Source organism: Ursus arctos, unplaced genomic scaffold (genome assembly GCF_023065955.2).
Source record: "Ursus arctos isolate Adak ecotype North America unplaced genomic scaffold, UrsArc2.0 scaffold_6, whole genome shotgun sequence".
Taxonomy (NCBI): Eukaryota; Metazoa; Chordata; class Mammalia; order Carnivora; family Ursidae; genus Ursus; species Ursus arctos.
Window position 1 is genome coordinate 45,538,082 of NW_026623078.1, and position 21,086 is coordinate 45,559,167.

A 21,086-nucleotide genomic window follows, 5' to 3' on the forward strand; every position below is an offset into this window, starting at 1 on the left:
CATCCCCAATGAATATAGATGCAAAAATTCTTAACAACGTATTGGCAAACTGATTTCAAGAATTCATTAAAATAATTATACACTATGGCCAAATGGGACTTATCCCTGGGATGCAAGGATGGTTCAATATATGCAAATCAATAAACATAATACATCACATCCATAAAATTAATGATAAAAATCATATGATCACCTCAATAGATGCAGAAAAAGCATTTGACAAAATATAACACTTTGATGATAAAAATCCTTAAAAGATTAGATATAGAAGGAACATACTTCAACATAATAAAGGACATATGTGACAAACCTACAGCTAAGATTATACTTAATGGAGAAAAATTGAAGGCATTTCCTCTAAGATTAGGAATAAGACAAGGATGCCTATTCTCACCATTCCTATTCAATATAGTATTGGAAGTAATTAGGCATGACAGAGAAATAAAAGACATCCAAATCAGGAAAGGAAAAAGTAAACTCTCTATTTGTTGATGATACAACCTTATATGTAAAATCAACAAACTTCAGTAAAATGGCGGGATACAAAATCAACATACAGAAATCAATTGCATATCTTTACACTAATTATGATGCATCTGAAAAAAAGAAAACTATCGCCATCTAATTCACAATAGCATTGAAACAATAAAATACTTAGGAAATACATTGAAGCAAAGAAGTAAAATATCTATACAATGAAAATTACAAGATTTGGCTGAAAGAAACTGAAGAAGACACAAACAAATGGAAAGACATCCCATGCATGGATCAGAAGAATTAATATTCTTAAAATGGCCATACTACTTAATGCCATCTACAGATTTAATGCAATCCTCATCAAAATACCAAAGGCATTCTTCACAGAAATAGAAGAAAAAAGTCCTAAAATTTGTGTGGAACTACAAAAGACCCTAAATAGTTAAAGCAGTCCTGAGAAAAATGAACAAAGCCAGAGGTATCATGCTTCCCAATTTCAAATCATAGTATAAAGCCATAGTAATAAAAACAGTATGGTACTGGCATGAAAGCAGACATATCAAGGAATGAAACAGAATAGAGAGCTCAGAATTAAATCTCAGTATATATAGTCAACTAGTATTTGATAAGGGAGCCAGGAATACCCAACAGGGAAAGGATAGTTTCTTCAATAAATGGTGTTGCGACAACTGGAGAGACACATGCAGAACAATTAAACTGGACCCCTATCTAACACCACTCACAAAAATTAACTCAAAATGGATCAAAGACTTAAACATAAGACTTGATACTATAAAACTTTAGAAGAAAACATAGGAAGATAATTGTCAATATTGGTCTTCACAATGACTTTTTTTAACATGATACCAAAACACAAACAACAAAAGCAAAAATCAACAAATGGGTCTATATTAAACTGAAGAGCTTCTGCACAGGGGTACCTGAGTGGCTCAGTCGGTTAAGCATCTGCCTTTGGCTCAGGTCATGATCCCAGCGTCCTGGGACCGAGCCCCACATTGGCCTTCCCACTCAGCAAGGAGGCTGTTTCTCCCTCTTCCTCTGCCTGCTGCTCCCCCTAGTTGTGCTCCTCTCTCTCTCTGTCAAATAAGTAAATAAAATATTTTTTTTAAAAAAGCTTCTGGACAGCAAAAGAAACAAAATAAAATGACAAACTATAGAGTAGGAGAAAATTTTTGCAAACCATGTATTGGATAATGGGTTAATTCCAAAATATATGAAGAACTCAGCCAACTTAATAACAAAAAAACCCCCCAAAAAATCCAGTAAAAAATGGGCAAAACTAAATAAAATTTTTTCCAAAGAGAACATCAAAATGGCCAACAGACACACAAAAAGATGCTCAACATCACTAATCAGGGAAATGCAAATCAAAACAACTATGAGATCTCATCACCTCATGCTTGTTAGAATGGCTATCACCAGAAAGACAAGAGACAACAGGTGCTGGCAAGAAAGTGGTGAAGGGAATTAAGAGTACTCTCATTTCGATGAGCACTGAGTAATATACGGAATTGTTGAATCAATACTATACACCTGAAATTATTATAACCCTGTATATTAATTACACCGGAGTAAAAATTTTAAAAAAGAATGTGGTGAAAAGAGAACCCTGAAACATTTTTGGTGAGAATGTAAATTGGTCCAACCACTATTAAAAACAATATGGAGGGTTCTCAAAAAATTTAAAAAAAGATGTACCACATAATCCAGTAATTCCTTTTCTGGTTACACACCCAAAAGTAATGAAATCATGATTTCAATGAGATAGGCACATTCCCATGTTTATCAGAGCATTAGTCACAATAGCCAAGATGTGAAAACATCCTGAATGTCCATCAATGGATAAATGAATTTAAAAAGATGTGGTAAATACACACAATGGAATATTGTTCAGCTTGGAGAAAGAAGGATATCTTCCCATTTACTATAACATGGATGGGCCTTGAGAACATTATGCTAAACCAAGTAACTCAAATAGAGAAGACAAAGACTGTATGATATCACTTATATGTGGAATCTAAAAAAGTTAAACCTGTTTTAAAAAAACAGTAAAATTATAGTTACCAGGGGATAAGTGGAGGAGAGGGAGAGGAGTGATGGTGTTTAAGGGTATAAACTTGTAATAAGTAATAAATAAGCCATAGAGAGCTAAAGCACAGTATAATGAATATAGACAAAAATGTTACACTTTAATTATGTAAAGTGATAAATTTTGTTACATCAGCAATCATAATACAAAATGTAATAAAGTAATACATCATATACCTTAAACTCATACAATGTTACATGCCAAATTTATTCAATTAAAAAAACAAAATAGAGTAAATTTAAAATTAAAAAGTTCAATTCCTGATTGTAGACTCAAAGGGCCAGAACACACCCTATGAACATTGACAGTTTCTGGGTGTATGGGTTAAAATGATAGGCAGGATCTTCAGCTTGGCTCCCTGACATGTGCTGTGAGTTATTTTGAAAGTAAAAGTGAGGTAGAAATATTACTCCCCTTCTTACTAAAATGGTAAATCAAAGGGAATGTACATTCCTGGAGAAGTTTCAAAGATTCACTGTATCATCAAAATATACAGTCACACTGTTTATTTCCATAGACCTATTTATTTTCTTACTGCAGCTAGTTGGTCTTGAGAGACTAACTGAGCAATATTAAATTCAAACTTATGGTAGAATTTTCTTATTGTTCTTACAGTAGCAGAATATAAAAGTCCTTCACACATGGTCACAAATAGCTCATTATTCTAGACAATGCTTTTTTCCTAGGTTCTGATCACAGGTACAAGAAACTATCTGCCTTTACTGGAACAGGACAGCAGTATACTTATAGTCCTGCTCAAGAACTAGAACAACTGTCTATCTCAGTGCTATGGTCTCATTCCCAGAGAATTAACTGCCTTACTACTACACAATATATCACAATAACAATGATATGATGTAAGCCTTGGAGAAGACCTAACAACTGCCTGAGATGCCTCATTCAAATACATGCATAAGAGGGAGAAGAGAGAACATTCTGTTAAATACAGAAACTAGCTACCCAAATCTGATTCATGGAGGTCCATTGATTTAGAGCATGTCAGGATGGTTTCTAAGAAGAAAAGTCCAACTTGCTGTAGTTCATGCTATATCTACCATTAAGAAAGGGACATAGGTCTAACTTACCAGCATTTGATAACATTCTTCTATGACCTATGATCCAGCATTCTTCCACTAGGTATATATTACAGAAAAACTCTTGTATATATGACCAAAGAACATACACATCCAAAAATTTGCAATTAATCCTTTTAATAACATTCATAGAAAAAAAGAAACTGAGAATGATCCAATGTCAAAACCAGGAGAATAGAAAAATACTGGAATATACGTACAATAAAATGCTAGAAAGCATAAAACATGAGAAAACTATTATCAAATTTCATCAGTAAGAATAAAACTCTAAAACATGATGTTCAATTAGAAGCAAATTACATAACAATATATATGGTATGATTTCATTTATATAAAATTAAAAAACAAACTAATATATTGTTCAACACGTATCATAAACAGAATTTTACAAAATCAAGATAGTGGTTTATCTCTCAGAGGCTTAGACAGTGTTGCAATTCAGAAGGGGCATAAAAAGGGGTCTAAGGTACTGGTATATGTCTAATTTTTAACCTGGATGATGGATACTTGGTTGCCCATGTTATAATTGTGTTTTTAAAATCCGCATACATATTTTATACATGTAGAGAACCTGAAAAGCTGCTAGGTTGAGTGGGGCATGGGACAATAAAAGGTTCTCCAGTAGATTGCTGTGCAAGCCATTCTACCTCTTAGAGCTTATGACATGGCAGAATAAATGAAGCTTGAAGTGCTTTTAGCTGTGACATAGAAATAAGCCTTTAGCAGGTCCCCCCAAAAAGAAGTGGCAGTCTCTAGGGTTTTGGAATAGCGCCATACATCCCTCAGCAGGTAACAGCTGCTAAGAAACAACTCCTGGATTGCTACCAAGCTCTGATGGAGACTGACTACCTGGTCATAAGACACAGGGACCATCTGGCCAGAGCTACCAGTTATGAATTGGAGGTTATCTAATTCAACAAACCATAAAATTGGGTGTACCATTTTAGCAGTTAAAAAAATGTTTATAGATGGCTCTTTACAACATGCTGACACCAGCTGGAAGTAGACTGCTATCCTTGGAGATGGCCCTAAAACACAACCTATAAAGGAAATCCTCCCAGTGGCCAAAGTTTGAGTAGTACACTTTGTTGTGCACTTTACTTAGGAGAAGAGGTAACTTAAGAAAGGCACAATATTAGTTTTCCTGAACTGGATACCGAGTCTGCCACCTGGTCAGTTTGGATTATTTATGCCTATAAGTAAACAGGCAACACAGAGAATCACAGTATCAGCTGGGGTAATAGATGCTGGTTATCAAAGATAAAATGATTTGTTAACACACAGCAAAGGCCAAAAAAATTACAGAAAGATATTAGGGAACTCCTGGGGTAATCTCATGTACTATTTGGATCAATAATAAAATTTCATGAAATTTCTACATAACTTTATAAATAGAAGAATCACTTAGAACCTTCAGGAATAAAGATGTGGGTTATGCACTAAAGACGAAGGGCTCATCAAACTAAGATGCTTGCTAGGGACAAGATCCAGAATGAATTTTGGAGGGAGGAGGTCATAAATTACAACTACTACAACTAGCTAAAGAACTGAGAATGGTAACCTGAACTTTTATTTCTTTGTTCATCCTCTCTATACAACCAGTTTCTCTGTAAGATTGGCATTACCAAAATTTTAAAAATATTTCTTCCTCTTCCTTAGGCTGAATCACAATAAAATATATATATATTATATATATTATTGAAGATCCTCGACTTAGAGAACAGTAGTCCCAGGCGTGGTTGGAAAATATGTAGGTAGTTGTAGAATATCTTTTTAGATCCTTTCAAGATTATTTTAATGATAAAGGGCAGAAATCCAGCCTGGAATAATGTGAAAATAAAATGGGTGGAGGGAGAAGGAGAGAAGAAGAGAAAGAAAGAGAGAGGGAGAGAGCAAGAGATTAACTGATTTTTTTACTTATTCCAGGAGATAAGAGAAGAATGAGTTCAGTTGGGGATTGACTTGAAACTCTGAAGGACTTTCCACCACCAGTTTGTATTTCTTGTCTCACTCTAGAATCATGGCTATTTCCTGCTCTGGTTCACGTTCTTATAAAATGAAGAGCAAAGTGGAATGGATACTTTACCTTGGGATCATTTTAATCATTCTTAAACTCAAAAAAATTATCAAGTTTCTTCCAATTACAGAAGAGTAAGATTCACCTAATAATATGAGTCTAGTTCCCAATTGCAGCAACTTTAACAAATCAAACTAGCCTATCTCTGATTTCTCCTGTTAAATATAGATTGAAAATATATACTTGAAAACTAATGGTACATAATCAACAGAATTTCTGCTCCAAGTCTTAAACAGGGGTTATGAGTATCAAGTAAAAGCAAAATCATAACTAAAAAGTAAACATTGATGCAAAAGAATTACACCTGGATTTTTTGATAGCTAAGATGATTTCACACATATTCACAATTTTTATTTATATATACTTTGCAGACAATCTGTGTAGTATCTGCTTTTAAAACAGAATAATTTAAGAAGGCATTTTCAGCTATAATTTCTAATCAGTAGATATTATCTGTGTTAAAGTTTCCTTTCTTATTCAGTATGTTAAAATATATTTAACTCTAGCATGGGCACTGTTTCTATAAAAAATCACAAGTAGATACAAAAACATATTTAATAAAAATAATAAATATTCTGATACTGTAATATTGTCATATACTTTTCCTCATATTACACTAATTTAGAAAAGAATAGAACAATTTATATGCTCTATTTAATTTGACATAAAAACTCATTTTATGTCATAAATTATTTCATATTTAAAGACATGGTTTTAATTATGCCATTGTTTCACCAAGTTTTCTTACTTTAATGAAAGAATAGATTACTTAACTGCTTTTGGCTTTTTGCTTTTCAATTCCTTTACTTTGTCCAGAAACAAGACTGCATCTTTGCCCTTGTTGATATTGCTGTCTAAGCTCATTATCATGTGAATATCTGGTTATTGTTTTATAAATGTTCATTTTTCAGAAGCTCGCTGTTTTTTTCTTTCTCAACAGTCGACATTACACTAGCCACACTCATTATCATCATGTGGCAGTACTGCTCTTCCTCTGCCTTTGCTGCTTTAAAAATTAATGCACTGTTATTTTCTGAATACTGCATAAGCTGCTTATGAGTACATTATGCTATCAAGCAAGCACATGCAGAAAAGCTTCCTAAACTGTTATTCTTTCAATGAAAATACAGCTGGTTCTGCTTCAAAGGCACATCTTTTCACCTGCAAATGGACTTGCTCCTACACTTATTCCTCAATTCATTGTCTTTTATTTGTGTCTGGAAATCTTTAATTGCCTTTAATTAGAAAAAAGTAAATTCAGTGCTTTAATCTTGCAAATACATTCAATCATAATTCTGTCTGGGATGAATACCAAGTTCTATTCACTGTCTGATCTCTATAACAAAGATATATAATTTATTGTCCATTTATAGAGACCACACCAATTAAGATACAATAGAAAAGCAAAGAGATAAGAGTCAAAATATTTGAAAAGAAAAATTTGCAATCTAAATTTAATTACTCAAACGAATTATTGGAAGATGAGTTATTTACAGCATGCCAAAAATACTGACAAATAATAATATTTGTTAATCAAAGTAAAGACTTATATTTCCTTCAACATTTTTAGAATAATTTCTCATCAACTGCTTCAAATCCCTCCCCTCTTCTTCGAAAAGCAAAACACTATTTGAAATCTTACTTTTCTCATCTTACCATATGGTATTACCATACCATATTACTTGTATTACATATAAAAGAGCAATATAATTTGGCATATAAAGTAATTTCCCTACCATATGAACACAAATTTTAGTTACAATATTATATACTACAAATAACTGTGGAAAGCTCATTATAAAAGCAAGGGTCTATAGTCTCTCCTATGGAATCCTATAGCAAACTCCAGTAACTATGTCAACAAACAATTGATCAGCATTTTGATAGCTACAAGAAGAATAAAATCAGAAATGGCATGATCACAGGCAAAAAAATAATCTAAATGTTAATCAAGTTGATTAAAAACTTACTGCAAAACCAGAAACACAATAAAATACAGATAAAGAATAAAAAATACAGATCCAGTGGATTATCACTGGCATAGTACACCTTTATATTTAGCCAGTCATACAAAATGATGTAAAATTTGCAAAAAGTATTTTTCTCAAAATTATTTAGGGATATTTGAACTAAGGAGAGGAAATAGGTAAATTAATCCTTAAAAATAAAAACTCATGCAAACCTTAAAAATTGTGTTAGAAAGGCAACTCAAACCAATTTTTTTAAACACTTGGACAAAACAGCTTGATACTAATCATATATTACAGAGGACCCACCATCATTTAATATCACGTTAAGTACTCAGAAACAAGTACTATGCTTTGGGTTGCTAGAAAGATAAACCAGCAAGTTGTTCATGAGACACCAATTAATTTCTCAGAAAATCATACTAAAAATGCTGACCAAGTAACAACTTAGATATGGAGAGAAATTAAGTTGAATAGAAGATATCATCATAAAGCATATCAAACTTTAGTTTGCACCTAGTCAAAACAAGGAAAGAGTTTTTTTAGTAACTGCTATGTGTAATGTATCCTTGGGGATACAAAGATGCAAATCAATAGAAAACATCAAAAAGTACCATAGGGAAGATAAAACATAAACTTGCAGAAAAACTAAATAACATCATATTTCAGTAAGTTTTCAAGTTAAAAATACTCATTATTTCAAGCGATATAATAGAACACTTAAGACTAATATGCACAGAGTAGATTAAACAAAGACTATATAGAATTTAATTACCTTAGAATTATGGAGATTTTTTATTGAATATTTGTAAGTACCCTCTATCATTATAGATGATCAGCAGGGATGCAAAATAAAATTAGATAGAGCTTCTGTCTTCAAGAATGTTTAAATCCCAGTAGGTACAAAGAAAAAATATATATAAATACTTAAATCAAGGCAGAAAGAAAGTGGTATGTGCTATCAGCCAATAAAATTCAAAAGACTTCCAGTTCTGGAAATATGGTAGACAGAGCTGAGGTGGACACTTCTTTGATATAAACACATAGAAACAGTAGTAAAAATTCCATCCTATGAAGCTATAAATATATGAATATATATTTACATACACATACATACATACATACATGATAATAAAAGGAAAAATGGAAGTGTTCAAATGGCAGAAACAAAGATAAAACTCAAAGCAAAACAGCTAGTTCTAGCCGATATCCTAATAAACTTGGGTGGGGAGGTGCGGGGTGGTACATCTAAAACCAGTGCCTGGTTCTAGATGTCAAGAGGATTGCACATTGGCTTTTAAAGCCCAGGCATGGGCAGCGCTGCTGTGAGAAAGGATAAAATTGATGTTCTCACAGGATTAACCAAACCATACAAAAAAGACACTGTATTTATTTGGAGAAATAGCAAGGAATATTTCTACTTCCTCTAAGTTCTGGGTGTAGAGAAAAGATGTGTCACCTGTGAGAAATATAAATCTTAAGCCTGTCAGGCCCAAAAAGAAGGTGTGAGGTCCAAATTGCAGGACTCTTTGGCCAAGAAATAAGTCTAGAATAATGGTCAAAAAATACCTACTGTCAGTAAGTAAACTAAACACTGCTCTGTAAGAATATTTCACAATTCAGATTGCTTGTACACTTACAGAGGGAGAAAACAGAAACAAAAACAAATGACCTTCTGTTGAAGATGAATACACACACACACACACACACACACACACAAGGGGTGGGGGACAAACCATAAAAGGACTGAAAAAAAGAAAGAAAGATAAAGAAAATAGCATGAGGTACAATAAACCAATATAACAAATGGGAAAGTTGGTACGATAAGAAGGAATAGGGGAAGAATCTGAAAGAATATATAAAATTGATATTTAAAATAATTAAAGAGGAAAGAAACAGAACAAAAAAGAATGATTTTTAAAGTGATTAAATGGACCTTTTACACATGACAAAAAAGGTCATTGAAATTATATATCCATGGATGCAATTTAGACATAGTAGTAAATAAATGATTGAGAAAGAAAAAAATTCGTAAATTTTAATCGAAGGGAAGATAAGTCAGAGAAATAACAAGCCCAAATACAATAGAAATTTATTTTTTTAAGATTTTATTTATTTATTTATCAGAGAGAGAGAGAACATGCACAAGCAGGGGGAGCTGCAGGCAGAGGGAGAAGCAGGCTCCCCACTGATCAAGGATGTGGGACTCAATCTCAGGACCCCGGGAGCAGGACCTGAGCAGAAATCAGACACAACCAACGGGGCCACCCAGCCATCCCAGCAATAGAAATTTAAAGAGAGAAAATATATAACTATGATTTTAAGAGATACAAATGTTCTAATATAAGACTCAATTTATATACAATAGTAATTCTAGAAAGAGAAATTAGAGAGAAGGGGGAAAGCCATTATTTCAAAGACAAAAAAAAAAAAAAAGAAAAAATCAGATACTGAAGTCTTTCCAAGACTTAAGAAAGACAAGAATCTTTAGGATGAAGGAACACACCAAATTTCAAGTCTTTTTTCCTGTTTACCAAATAAAAATAAGCATTTGCATTAACTAAAGGTGAAAAACATTTAAGATAAAAAGAAAAATCTTAAAAACAGGAAAGAAAATGAAAAGAAGTGACAATTATATTATTGGATGATGTCTCATCAGAAACACCAGAAACAGGAAATGAATAAAACAGTATTTTCAAAGTTCTGAACAGATATAAATATTGACTTAAAATTAGGTACCCAGCTAAACTGTAATTCAAGCATAAGTACAATATAACAATACTGTCTTATAAACAGAGAGCGAGAAATTTTGCCACTAATGGATATTTGCATGAAGGCAAAAGTAACAAGAAAACTTTACTAGAAGACAGATGTGAAATATAAAAAATAAAAACAGCAAATATGAAGTTAGATCTTAGTGATTACTGGTGACTGAAACTAAAAAATAATAGCTGTAATAATTGAGTTGGTGCTGTTAAAAACAAGAGAGAAATAAAGTAATACAATAACATGAGCAACAGGAAGGAATAATCATATATAGAGTTAAAAATCTTTATATTGTTTTGGATAAATAAAGATATTAATAGACTTTAGATTTCATCAAGTCAAATATATCACAAATAAATTTGAGAAATTCAAGAAAAGGAAGAAAATGAAGATGAAGAACAAGAGGAAGGAGGGGAAGGAGGAGGGAGGAAGGGGAGGAGGAAGAGGAGAAGGGAAGGCAGAAAGAAAGGAGAAAGAAAGAAAGAAAGAAAGAAAGAAAGAAAGAAAGAAAGAGGAAGGAAGGAAGGAAGGAAAAGAAAGAAAGAAAGAAAGAAAGAAAGAAAGAAAGAAAGAAAGAAAGAAAGAGAAAAAGGAAGGAAGGAGGGAGGGAGGAAGGGAGGAAGGAAAGGGGCAAGAATTGAAATGAAATGAAATGAAATGAAATGAAATGAAATGAAATGTAATGAAATGAAATGTAAACCTTTCAAAATCTGAACAATAAAAAGAACTCCAAATTTCTCAGGACAGAAGGTTAGGGTAGAGATTAGCAAAAAAAAACCCATCACAAGTAAAAATTAAAAAATAAAATTGTGGAAATATATCTAGCTTTTTCATTCACAGGAAATGATATAGAATTAAATTTGCTTGCTCAAAAACTAAGATTCTTAGGCTGTATCAAAAACATAAAACATAATGCTAAAGTTGAGACAAAAGTAAAGCAATGGAAAAAAATATCAGAACACTAAAAAAAAAAGAAAGGTATATATCCATATTAATGCAAGACAAAAAGCTCTAAGGAAAAACTTAAATGCATTTTTAGAAATAAAAAGACCATTATTTAATAGAAAAAAGAGCAATTACCCGAAATATATACAAATTTAGAAATGCTATGCAATAAAAACATAGGCGTAAAATATACAAAGCAAAAACCAATAGAATTACAAAAATTAACATCTCCATAGTCTTAGTGAGGATATTTTAATTCTCCTTTCTCACAGAACTACAGCTCAAACATTCATATAAAGTACAAAATAGATTTGAACAGCATAATTAACATAAGCAGTACAACATCCTGATGTTAGAGAATACCTATTCCTTTCAAGCATGGACAGAACATAAATGATATTGACCACATAACTAAGCAATAGAGAAAAGTTTAATATCACAAACTGACATCATCCTGAAAGTCTCTGAACAAAAAACAGTAAGTTTAAGAATCAACTGAAATTACATGAGTATAAATATATATGAAATACCTATGTATATGAAATACATATATATATATAAAAGTTCATGAAAGCTCTAAATAATGTAATGGTGCCAATAATGAAATGAAAAAAAAACTGATCCATTAAATGAATATGTTATTTTTTTAAAGTTATAAAACAAATAGCAAAGCATTCAACTCAAGTAACTGCAAAAGAAAGAGAAAAGTTGAGGAATTGCAATGAAGGAAGTCATAAAGAGTAAAATTATGGAAAAAGAAACAATAGAAAATATAGTACCAAAAGCTAATTCTTTAAAATGTGTAAAAAATTAGACATCTCAGTTAATATTGACAAAGAGTAAAGATAAAGTTAAATAACATCAACTAATTGAAAAACACAACATAACAAGACACAAAAGATGAAATGCAAGAATTAAAAAATTTTTAAAATATACCTATTAGAAAACTATAGAGAAAATCAAAGAGAAATTACAAATTATTACAACTAATAAGAAAATGCACTCAAGTTGCTTAAGATTAATAATTAAAATTCAGTAACATGTTTATATGGCAGCAACAACCAATTACAAAATATAATTTTATAAGATCTAGTCACAGTAATAGCAAAATATTGAGGTATGTATCACATCTGTTTAACTCAGAAAATTCAACAACTTTATGAAGAAAATAATAAAAATTTATCAAATATATCACCTATTGATGGTGATCAATTGATATTGATACAAATTTCATGTATAAAGATGGAAATTCTTCCCAAAGTAATCTATAAATCCACTATAATTCCAAGATGACTACCAATGGCCTTTTTCATGACTATATAAAGTTAATTTTAAAATTCATGTAAGAGGATAAAGGACCAAAAGTAATTGAGTTAAGTTTTAAACACAGCAAAGAGGAAAGAGGATTTGTTCTACCATTTGTCAAGACGTATTATAAAGCTGTAGTAATTAAAAAAGTAAAGTATTACCAAAGCAATAAGCAAGTTTAATAATGGAATAAGGTAACAGAGGATTATTATCGATACCTAAAGAACTCAACACAATGAGAGAAAAACAATTCAATAGATTTCATTTGACTTTATCACAAAATGTGTTACCCAAATTCACTCAAGAAACTATAGATATATTAACAGATGAAAAAAAGAAAGAGCAGTTAAAAGTCCACTCACCAAAAAAAAAGAAAGAAATATGAGCAGCAATATATTCACAAAAGAGAAATCAAAAGATCAATAAATATATGAGATGTTTAGCCACAGTAAGCAGCACAATGAAAACTAAAATAAGAATGAATACAATTTCATGTGTATGAAATTGGTAAAAATTTAAGTCTAATGGTAACAAAAAGATATGGAGAAATAACACTTTGCTTATAGGGCTATAAAATAGTACGACCACTTTAGACAACAATTTAGCAGCTAAAAATGCACATATCTTATTATGCAGCAATAGAATATCTGGTATTTTCCCAAAAGGAGAGAAGAAGAAAACTGGAGTAATATTTTAAAGAAAAAATGGCTAAGAATTTTCTAGAACATATTAAAGAAATGAATCTACAATAACATATACCATTACAATAACAATACCTCAAGTAGGATAAATGAAGTCAAATCTATACCTAAACTCAACATAGAGAAACTACAGAAATCCAAACACACGGAAAATTTTTAAAGGAGGTACAAAAGAAAAGATTGGTAATTTTTAAAGAAGCAACATTTAGATCAACTTCACAGTGACAAAAAAATAATAGCCGAAATGCAATGCAGTAATATTTTCATGTGTTGAAAGAACACAGTGAAATGAAAACAAAAACCTGCCAAATGAGAATTCTATAACCAGAGAAAACATATTTCAAAAATAATGGTATGTCCCCATAACCAGCAAAGAAATTGAATCAGTCATAAAAAATCTTCCAACAAACAAAAGTCCAGGGCCAGATGGCTTTCCAGCAGAATTCTAGCAAACATTTAAAGAACAATTAATACCTGTTCTTCTCAAACGGTTCCAAAAAACAGAAATGGAAGGAAAACTTCCAAACTCATTCTACAAGGCCAGCATTACTTTGATTCCAAAACCAGACAAAGACCCCCAAAAAAGGAGAATTACAGGCCAATATCCATGATGAACATGAATGCAAAAAGTCTCAACAAGATACTAGCAAATTGAATCCAACAGAACATTAAAAGAATCATTCACCCCAATCAAGTGGGATTTATTCCTGGGCTACAAGGGTGGTTCAGCATCCACAAATCAGTCAATGTGATACACCACATTAATAAGAGAAAGGATAAGAACCATATGATCTTCTTAATAGATGCAGAAAAAGCATTTGACAAAGTACAGTACCAATTCTTGACGAAAACCCTCCATAAGGTAGAGATAGAGGGAACATACCACAACAACATAAAGGCTATATACAAAAGACCCACAGCTAATATCATCCACAAAGGGGGAAAGACTGAGAGTTTTTAAGAAAATGATGTCCACTCTCACCATTGTTATTTAACATAGTACTGGAAGTCCTAGCCTCAGCAATCAGACAACAAAAAGAAATAAAAGGCATCCAAATAGGCAAGGGAGAAGTCAAACTTACACTGTTTGCAGACATGATACTCTATGTAGAAAACCCAAAAGACTCCACCAAAAAATTGCTAGAACTGATACACAAATTCAAAAATGTCACAGGATACAAAATAATCTGTTGCATTTCTATACACCAATAATGAAGTAGCAGAAAGAGAAAACAAGGAATTGACCCCCTTTATAATTGCACCAAAACCCAGAAGATACCTAGGAATAAACCTAACCAAAGCGGTAAAAGATCTGTACTCCGAAAACTATAGAACACTTATGAAAGAAATTGAAGAGGATACAAAGAAATGGAAAAACATTCCATGGTCATGGATTGGAAGAACAAATATTGTTGAAATGTTTATAGTACCCAAAGCAATATAAACATCTAACGCAATCCTTATCAAAACACCACCAGCATTTTTCGCAGAGCTAGAACAACAATCCTAAAATTTGTTTGGAACCACAAGATACCCAAATAGCCAAAGCAATCTTGAAGCAATACAACTCCAGACTTCAAGCTATATTACAAGGCTGTAGTCAGCAAGACAGTATGGTACTGGCACAAAAACAGACACATAGATCAGTGGAACAGAATAGAAAACCCAGAAATGGACCCAGAACTATATGGTCAACTAATCTTCAACAAAGCAGGAAAAAATATCCAATGGAGAAAAAGGACAGTCTCTTCAACAAATGGTATTGGGGAAACTGGACACTAGCATGCAGAAGAATGAAACTGGACTACTTTCTTATACCATACAAAAATAAATTCAAAATGGATGTAAAGACCTAAATGTGAGAAAGGAAACCATCAAAATCCTAGAAAAGCAACCTCTTTGACATTGGCTGTAGCAACTTCTTACTAGACACATCTCTGGAAAAAAGGGAAAGAAAAGCAAAAATGAACTATTGGAACTTCATCAAGATAAAAAGCTTCTGCACAGAGAAGGAAACAATCAACAAAACTAAAAGTCAACCTATGGAATGGGAGAATGTGATTTGCAAATGACATATCAGATAAATTTAGGGTTAGTATCCAAAATCTATAAAGAACTTATCAAACTCAACACCCAAAAAATAAATACTCTAGTTAAGAAATGGGCAGAAGGCGTGAATAGACATTTTTCCAAACAAAATTCCATTTCCATTGTGTACACACACAGACACACACACACACACACAGACACACACACACACACACACACACACACACACACAGTGGAATATTACTCAGCCATCAAAAAGAATGAAATCTTGCCATTTGCAATGATGTGAATAGAGCTAACGAGTATTATGCTAAGTGAAATAAGTCAGAGAAAGACAAATCCTATATGATTTTACTCGTGTGGAATTTAAGAAACAAAATGAGAGGGGGGGAACTATTGGGTAAATAAGTGATGGGAGTTAATGAGTACACTTGCTGGGTGTTGCATGGAAGTGTTAAATCACTAAATTGTACACCTAAAACTAATATTACAGTGTATGTTAATTAACTGGAATTTCAATAAAAACTTTTAAAAAATGGTATGTTAATATCATCAAAAAAACAGAACTTGCCACAGGTAGACATACATTCTAAGAAATTCTAAAAAATGTTCATCAGGCACAAAGAACATGATTTCAGCTTTAAGGTCTGGGATGCAAATGAGAAGAGCAGAGTAGGTGATAAATATGTATACAATTGTATGAGCTTTGACTGAATAAACTACAACAATAATGTCTTAGGAGTTTTAAAAATAGAATTAAAAAATGGAAGCATCATATTTGGTCTTTCCAAATTAGGAACAGAGATACCTCAGACTCTCCTGACAGCCAAAGCGCTTTTATACTGTCAATTCCATGAACTCAAATCTTGTGACTTAATTATCTTTGCATCTGCCAGTACCTAGTATAGTCTTCAACCCCAGAAAAGTAGTATGGTGAAGGGATTATGTGGTCAATTTCTTGGAATTGAGTCCTGCTTTACCTCCTACCAATTGTAGAAACTTGGGAAAATTCTTTAACCCATCTGCGTCAAGTCTTCCTGATCCGTATAATGGAGATAATAGTAATTGCTTTTTTGCAGGACTACGGTAAAAATCAAATAAGATGTGCCTGGCGCAAGATGCTTAATAATTATTAGCAACTTTTATTATATAAGAAAATAGAGATTCACAAGTAAATTAGTTGTGTTTACCTAGTACATATAAATATTATTTGCCTGATATACTTAATAACATAGATTTAAAAATATCTTAATTATGTTAAAGCAGCTTTTAAAATTCTCTTCCAATTTTGAAATAATTTATCTCTAGAATAATACATGTAATATTAGGCAATGTTACTCTCTATTTTTATAATATTGTATCTGAAGAGATGAAAGGACCCAAACCAGTTTACTTCCCCTTTAAGCCAGCAATATTTCAGAACATTGTTTTTCTTGGGTGCATTGACTTGAAATCGAGAAGGTATTTCATCTTCGTTCACTACACATTTCGAGATTATGCTATAGTAATTAAAACAGTGTCCATTTAATGTGAGGATTCTGTAGCTACAAAGTGTTTTCAGTCACAGCATCAGCCCATTTGATTCTTACCTGAGCGAAGAATATCGTAAAGAAAGCTTTTATGAAAGCCATTAATCACTGTCATTTAGTACATAATTGAAAAGGCAAAACTTTTAGCAGAAGATAAATATTAAACAGTGATATTAAAATCATCATTCAAAAAACGGCACTGGTATTGCCCAATATAGATGCTGACTGTCCATACAAAAACTACATAAATAGGTGAGATTTTGTAACAAGAGGACATTGCACATAGGTAATACCACTATTCTTTGTGAATGTTTATAAACTAGCAATTAAATTAGCTCACTAGTAACTTTAATAGTAAAAAAAAGCCCACTATGATACTCATTTTATTTGCTATTTATATTTCTTTTCTTTACCACCAATACTGAAATATCTCATCAAAATAACTTTAGTTGATTTATTCCCTCCTCAGATTTTTGATCAGATCTGGGAAACATCTGCATAGGACTCCATTTAAGGGAGACAGTGCCAGTGATAGATCTATTATCATTAGTATGAGCTCAGGCTTGTGGTACTTTCTAACTCTGATATGGAAAATCAGATAATCCTTCCTTGAGGAAATTCTTGAATTAGTTAATATCTTAATTAATTAGTTTGTATTAATTAACTAGTCAATATCTTTTCCATTTCATTTCTCTGTTTTTCCAAAGAACTTACATATATCATAATATTCTATAGTATATGCATAAGAATCTTAAGACTGCAGCACATTATCCTTAAAAGTAGTGAACAAAAGTATACCATCACTCTTTAATTTTTAATACAGTGTGTTTGATTATGATTTCTGTATTTGCAAAGTACACAAAGGATAACTCATATCCATGCAACACTGTAGTTTACAAACTGGTCTGACACTTCTCATGGATCTCCAGAGAACCTTGTGAGACAGTGAATTTGTGCAGCTAATATTTTCAAGAGGAAGTAAAACAGGAAAGAGAACTTTATATGGGAGTATAATGCAAATCACAGCACCCTCTGAACAATTTAGTGTAAGAACAGGGCTGAGGCCTTGTAATTATACTACTTTGTCTCACCCTTCCTTGGTTCTAACAAATATGAATAGAACTAAATAAAAGAACAGATATGCCATGTTTATAAAACAGAAGATTTTAGATTTTTAATGTCTGTTCTCCAAAACTGATCATTAGATAAAACTCAATTTCAATAAAAACGCTGTAGGCCTTTTTGTTGTTGTTGTTGTTTTGTTGTAGAAAAATTCATCTGTGGTGATAGAAATCAGACAACTGGTTGCATATGGAGGAGGGTAGAGACTGACCAGAAGCAGATACGAAGAATTACATGAGAAAATGGAAATGTTTCTAGTTTGATTGGCGTTTCTGGTTACATGGGTATGTCGCTTGTTAAAATTCTAAGAATTGTATATATAAGAGTTGGATTGTGAATTGATCCATGATACGGCTATTCTTTATGTGGTTATCATATCCCATTTGATCAGAGACTTTAATCTGATAAGTCAGTCTTGTTTAAACACGTAAATAACATAACAATCCACACTATTTATTCATCAGGCATCCTGTAAGTGAAGGAAGGAGGAATATAACAAAAAAAAAAAAATCAAAATCATAAACCAACCTTGAAGAAATTTTATCCCATTAGAAATACTTTTTTAATTTTCTTTTATCTGACTACCAGTTAGATGAGTTAGATCATTTTGTAAGGCTCTTTTGATTTCATTTTTTATTGTAATAGTTGTTTGCTTTTTTATTTTTGTTTATTTAGATTTCCTCTTTCACGAATCACCTCTTCATGTTTTTTTTTTTTTTAAAGATTTTATTTATTCATTCGACAGGATAGAGACAGCCATCGAGAGAGGGAACACAAGCAGGGGGAATGGGAGAGGAAGAAGCAGGCTCATAGCGGAGGAGCCTGATGTGGGGCTTGATCCCATAACGCCAGGATCACGCCCTGAGCCGAAGGCAGACGCTTAACCGCTGTGCCACCCAGGCGCCTCTCTCTTCATGTTTTGTATCCATTTTACTATTGGGTTTCCAGACTACTTTATTTATTTATAGTAGGACTTAATTTTTCTGCATATAAATTTTAATTGGTTATATATATATACTCTAAATATTCTTTTTATTTTGCATCTCTTTTGTTTTACAGAAATATCTTTATGGAACGCACCTTATATATCACATTTATTAAATAGGTATACACTCTTTTGGTAAAGACTTATTTTCTGACTTCTATTGTGACTTCTCTGTTTATCCTTTAGTTTTTTAGAAGAGGTTTTTTATTAATTGTTATTTTTTTATTTCCAAAGAAGCGGGAATGGGTGGGAATGAGTAGGAACATGTTAAAAGAGAAGGTGCAAGATGGGAAAGGGTAAGTTACCTTTTTTGCTTCTAACCGATTTCTTTTTTTTCTTTTTGTTAAGATGTTTATTTATTTGACAGAGAGAGACACAGCGAGAGAGGGGACACAAGCAGGCGGAGTGGGAGAGGAGCTGAGCCCGATGCGGGGCTCTATCCCAGGACCCTGGGATCATGACCTGAGCTGAAGGCAGACGCTTAACGACTGAGCCACCCAGGCGCCCACTTCTAAACGATTTCTAATTTACTACACTTTGCTCCAAGTTGTAGTTGTAGGATACGGATTCTTTTAAAATTGGGGGAACTTGGTTTGTGGCTTTGTGTGTGGGTAATTTTTTATAAATACTCCATGTACCCTTGAAGAGAATGGGTAGAAAATCTTGTACTTAGAACATAGTCTAAAATAGATAAGCTTCCTGTTATTTTTTTATGTTGACAAGTGGACTTTTCTCTAGTCCACCACTGTATTAAAGGAAAATTTTAAAGAAGAATTTCAGGCTTATCAAATTATTGTCGTTGAGTCAACAAAATTAAAAGTTTTTACATGGATAAAAATAAATGATTTAATAAATGACAATACTAAAAATATTTACTATATAAAAGCATCTAGCCTTAAGTAAAATAATAAAATGTATTTTTGCTTTTATTAAATTAATACAAATTATAAGAGCTTTGAAAATAACAAGTACACGAAGTGTATTTCTCCATCAATAAACAGGGCTACACTTATTTTTTGCTCTTTAAAAATATATAGTCCTTCGTTATTCATATTCTATGTATCATATGTATTAGGGAAAAGTTATTTTCTTAATACCACACATAATTGCTTTTATCTTTATCTTAATTCATAGGACTGTATCAAAGGGAATTCATTGCTTACCAATTTGCTTTCTGTACTGATCAACAGGAAGTTTTATAGTGGAGGCATCTTTTCTACCCATCTTTGATCTCCAAAATGCCTGCTGCAAAGAAAGAAAATAATTATGATGAAATCCTAAAAAATCAAAAGGACTATCTACAGACTTCAGGAATAATTTATTCCATAAAATTCATTTTTAAAGCAATGGGTAAAAATGTTTTTGACTTATTCCCATTAGATATCAGTAAAGAACACAAAATTCTTTCAAATAAATTATCAAGGATACAATTACTGGTAATTAAATTTCCCAGTTATTTGTTCTTGGTAACATTCATTTCATCAAGTACTACCAATACTCAATTAAACGAAACTATTAGAGAGTATTATCTGTAAATGTGAAAGTCATGTACCATTTATTCAGATGGGCTGGGGTTGTAGGCATGCTCTTGGCAGTATGTTTCTTTCCAATTACCTATTCTGTCACACAAAAAGACTAAAGTTTGAATCTCAGATACTTTGAATCTTGTTTTAAAAAGCATGACATAGGTACCAAAGGGGTATAAATTTGAGTTCTAGTTCTGTCTCCCCTTCTGTAAACAGTATAAATTACTACCATTTACGAATATTCTCATGCTTACTACATTACATGCACTGTTTGATTTAATCTACAACACATCTTTCAAATCTTATAATTTTTATTGAATTTAAATACATGGCAGACATATGTGGAATTTAAGAAACAGAACAAATGAGCAAAGGGGAAAAAAGGAACCGGGGAGAGAGGACAACCATGAAACAGACTCTTACTAAGAGA

General features: G+C 32.2%; 1 protein-coding gene across 15 annotated transcripts in view; it reads right to left on the bottom strand.

Annotated features, from left to right (window-relative positions):
- Positions 1-21,086, bottom strand: part of TRIQK (triple QxxK/R motif containing) — an 82,906-nt gene that overhangs the window by 19,731 nt on the left and 42,089 nt on the right. For 10 of the 15 annotated variants that reach the window (XM_048212475.2, XM_026495756.4, XM_044382702.3 and 7 more), the window contains one exon: positions 20,294-20,375. In XM_048212475.2, coding sequence (XP_048068432.1) covers positions 20,294-20,375 — 82 coding nt within the window. Of the gene's footprint in view, positions 1-20,293; positions 20,376-20,682; positions 20,750-21,086 lie in introns of those variants that run through there. The other 5 variants (XM_048212478.2, XM_026495748.4, XM_026495753.4 and 2 more) reach the window with 2 other exon arrangements.